The sequence below is a fragment of the Bactrocera latifrons genome, unplaced genomic scaffold (assembly GCF_001853355.1).
Source record: "Bactrocera latifrons isolate USDA-ARS-PBARC rearing strain unplaced genomic scaffold, ASM185335v1 scaffold_676, whole genome shotgun sequence".
Taxonomy (NCBI): domain Eukaryota; kingdom Metazoa; phylum Arthropoda; class Insecta; order Diptera; family Tephritidae; genus Bactrocera; species Bactrocera latifrons.
Window position 1 is genome coordinate 68,324 of NW_017537352.1, and position 4,749 is coordinate 73,072.

The 4,749-nt window shown below is 31.8% G+C and overlaps 1 protein-coding gene across 3 annotated transcripts in view; it reads left to right on the plus strand.

Moving 5' to 3' along the window:
• The window catches only part of LOC108975622 (homeobox protein prospero), an 18,551-nt gene extending 16,276 nt beyond the window's left edge, over positions 1-2,275 (plus strand). For all 3 annotated transcript variants that reach the window (XM_018944245.1, XM_018944247.1, XM_018944244.1), the window contains 2 exons: positions 298-442; positions 543-2,275. In XM_018944245.1, the coding sequence (XP_018799790.1) occupies positions 298-442; positions 543-722 (325 nt within the window). In that variant the 3' untranslated portion in view covers positions 723-2,275. The remainder of the gene's footprint in view (positions 1-297; positions 443-542) is intronic.
• Positions 2,276-4,749: the final 2,474 nt, after the last annotated feature.

Below are 4,749 nucleotides of genomic sequence, written 5' to 3' on the forward strand. Positions count from 1 at the left end.
CGGTTCACAACCACGCCTGAAATCTCGATTATCACTTTATCATGCGAGAGTATAAAATGTTCGGTGACACCCGAACTTAGCCCTTCCTTACTTGTTTATTTTAAAATTCTACAAATAACTGCAAAAATATCTTCTGCTGTGATCCTTGCAAATTGCGATAGTAAAGAATGAGCGGTTAATTCGAATTTGGCTCTTGGTTTTATTATCAAGGACATTTAATTACTCATCAGATATTACATAGAATATTATTAAATTTCATCAAAACAAATTTCTTATAAAAATGTTTGACGTTTGCAGAGAATTCTACTATATCCAAATGGAGAAGTACGCGCGCCAGGCGGTTACTGAGGGTGTCAAGTGCGCCGATGAGCTTCATGTTGGCGGGGACAGTGAGTTGTATCGTGTTCTAAACTTACATTACAACCGCAACAATCACATTGAGGTACTTATACTCAAATAAATAAGAGAAAATAGCAAAAAAGTCGCAATAATATTTTAAGACGTTAAAAATTATTAATAATATTTTTTGTTGTTTTGTAAAGGTACCGCAAAACTTCCGCTTTGTGATAGAACAAACGCTGCGGGAATTCTTTCGCGCCATTCAGGGTGGCAAAGACACCGAACAATCTTGGAAGAAGGCAATTTATAAAGTCATATCTCGCATGGACGATGCAGTGCCCGAATATTTCAAATCTCCTAACTTTTTGGAACAATTGGAATAAGAGGAAAGTGAACGCAATCGCGTTATTCACATGCTTCGCACAAATTTAAAACGCAAATCCAAATCAAATAAATCTTCGAAACTTTTAACGACAGGAATCACAACAACAACAGCGCTTGCAACATCAGCTGCAGCAACTGTGCATGCAACAACCGAACCAATGACAACGTTTCCAACAAACGCAGTTACAGTTACGCCAACTAATGCCTCAGCAAGTGTAACCAGCATAGCTGCAGGCACAGCATACCAACAAAATTTGACGAGTATAAATTAAGTTGAACCTATCAGTTTTGGTTTCCCACCCTRATTATAAATCATTTTATATGGAAATACGAAAACTACTGCGCGAAATTTTAACATGACGATAATTTAGAAACCACTAAAACACTAAGTATTAAAATTGACGACGAAACTAATCGATACTATACGAGTGCGTTTAGGCTTTTAAGGAATACGAAACATGTATGTTATATTCATATAATGATGTGGGGGAAGTAACGCCTTTCCAACTGAAACGCAAAATATATGAAAGGTGTGCCCGAACCAGGTAATAATGAAATTTCGAACGAACAAATTTTGACGAATATAACTAAAATATTTCGACAATACGATGAAGGTAATTTAACAAAATGCTGCAAGCAAATCCTAAAGTAAACTTCGCAAATATTTATTATTTTCTTAACTCTCGAATTCATTCTCGCAACGCGAATTGCGTTCACAAAAGTAAAATAAGCAAAATAAGAGATTCATAAAAGCAAACGAAAGATCCTAATTGTTAACGATTGTTGGATATTTTGAAAATGAAGAAATTCCACCTTAATTTTATTACCAAACATTGAAACCACAATTTTTTAACGATGCATTCCAGTTCTTCCCTTCGAAGAATGAAACTACAACTTTAGCAATAGAAGAATGTACACGCCTCCCAATACATACATACAAAAGGGTGCATACGATTATGCATTACTTACTACACTTGCATAATCCTATAGAAAAAACAATTGCCTTATATGATGTAAATCGGGTATTGAGGACCACTGAGATCATTCTTAAATAGACACCACAAAAATCAAAACAGAAAACGCACACATATGTATATSTACAATTTTTATTTACATCAGCTATAACCACAACAGTGTAAACTGCAACTGCTGGTAGGGGCGAAGATATGAATTCGGACCATAACTTATTGCGTAATTCTGAGATTTAAATCAATTTTACCATTAAATATATTGTTATTAAGTTTTGTTTGCAAGTCATGTTGCACTACACACACTAATATACATACATCCAGTTCATACGCATATATACATACATACATATATGAACCGACATACACACTATGCCTATGACAGGCAACATTGATAATTTAATAGCGTATATGTATATACATACCTACATTGGTAATAAAATATATAGCAGTAGGATTTATTAGTATTACCAGCCAGGGTCAATACTATTACACCCTTGAAACTATTTATTTGCAAAATCTTCACGAGGAACTCGAAAAATCGCAGGAAATGTACCCAACCACAGTTCACTGGGAAACACCGAGCGAATTGAGACCATGTTCATTTCCAGTAGGTCATTTCACTTACCCGTACATTTTCATTGACTGATCGCGCCTACTTGCTACTAGGAAAACTGGTGCTTGCAAAGAGCATACACAAACACAACACTTTAAACACATTAATCTCTCTCTGCTTACGCTCCGAAATGTTTATAGTTATGTGCATGCTATGTTAGTGTATCAGTGTGTGAAAAGCAATTGGTTGAAAACTCTTCTTCAAATTGACGCCGACTTTTTACAATATTCACAATATTATTATAAAGGCTTTTCTTGTAAAAAACACTACAAATTTCAAGTGTTACATTAGAGTGTTTTACTCTCTAGTTAATGTAACAGCACCTTGTTTTCTACAAGAAAAACCTTTTATTCGATATCATTTTTGCGACTTGTGCTATTATTTTTTAATTTTTTATTAAATTTTCCACCAATACTGACACCGGGACTCACAATTACTATATTTTAATTACTAATAAATAATAGGGCATCACATTGTACACGTTTACACTAGTCTTTTCTTTATTTTAAACTAGTTAATATGAAGTAATTAAATTTAAGTTGAATGCACTTTTTTATTATTTAAAATATTTAAGCTGTACATACCTAATTATAGAGTTTCCTAATTATTAAGTTTTCAAAGATTTGCCTTTACTTTAGCAAGCATTATATTGTATAAACTATTATTTATTCATTTAAACCAAATATATGTAACATAAATTGATTTCGTATGTGTTCTGTTATTTTGCATTTTAATTTATTTGCTTAAGGCAACTTAAATCTACATTGGGTATAATCGGTCAAATAAAAATAGGATTGACTACTGGATGGCTGGTGAGCGGTCTAAATTATATTGGTATTTTTTACCTTTTAAGTAGATTAGGCTACGTTAAGCTCGTTAGGCTCTCATTTACAAAGTTTAGAACGCCGGTTCGCTGTCGTACTTAAAACTCCTATAGAATAGAGAAGAAGACCCTTGAAAATCGACAAATCAAACAAAAATKACAAAATTGTCCAGACGGCTAATGCCAGTCGAAGGGAAGACTGGCGGTGTTTGGAGATAATGGAAAAGAAAGTACAGGCAAGTCTATACAATTTGCGTCCGTATGAATGCATATTGGACAATGTCCAGTAAGACCCCATATTATTGCGGCAAGATGAACTTTGCTAAGTAAGTAGATCGTCTTTTAACCAACTTACGTCCAATTATTAAGTACCAATCTAGGCGTTGACTAACTCTTAGTATATTTTTATGTGAAAATAAGGTAAAGGCGATTTAAACTTTAATATCCACATCTGCAGAAAAGCACAGATACCGACTAGAAAACAGTTTCTTCGACAAGAAAAGCTTACAGGCCTAGTGCTAAGATACCGCAGAGAGATCAGGAAAGAAATTCTGCAACTAAAAATAAGAAATTGTGTCTTTGTTTTACATTATAATATTGATTTGTTTTCGAAAATTTAAAATTTTAAACGTTTACTTATTTATTTATAATCAAMCATTTCTTTACAAATTATCTTCGTTCCTCTTTTTTTTAATTTGACTAGTATCTATAATCCAATAAGTTTTTGAACTTTTATGTTCATATGCGCGGGTATTGTAAAATCGTCGGGTCACACTAATACACCGCTGCCAACAAGAGTTTAAAACAAAAGGCGAAAATCAAAGCAAGCGTATTTTTAACTGATAATTGACATATTTTGTGAARGAATGTAAAGGTCACATAAATATTTTGAGCACGTGGTAAGTTTCCTTGTATGTAAAAGAATTTTTGTACAAGTATTTAAACGTTTAAAAAATTATAATTCGGAAAATAATTATATAATTATGTAATGTTTTTGATTTATCATTTATTTTTATGCTAAGTTTGAGTAATTTAATGATAAAAATAATAATTTTTAGATTGTTTTATGCTGCTGCAGTGACAAATTTCGAATCTCAATCGTTAATTGTTAATGCCTTTACTAAATTTATGACAAAAATAAAGTGAAATATGTTTCTTTGGCTTAAAATGTAATTGTAAAGAAAAAACTACAAATGTAACTGATTTTGTGATAAAAATTCGAGGAGAACTCATTATTATTTCGGAACAAACCAATATAGGCGCCTAACAGAGTTATTCTGAATTACGACTCCCAGGCGTTTATACAAAATTCTTTTGTAAAAAATAGTTAATTGAAATTTGGAAAGCACTATGTTAAAAATAAGAAGAAAAACTTTTAGGAAATTTTAAGGCATTTTAACAATAAACGTCAAGGAGACAAAAGAAAAGAAAATAAATTATAACTCATATAATGTTTGGATGAAACTTTAGGCAAAATTTATATACGATATTATTTGAAAATTTGACAAAATATCGAAAATTCCTAAATTCAAAATTACTGCAAATAATAATGCATTAGAATAAAAATATGTACTCAAGTTAATTTAGTTTTTTAGTTAATTTATTTCTCGCTAAACTTT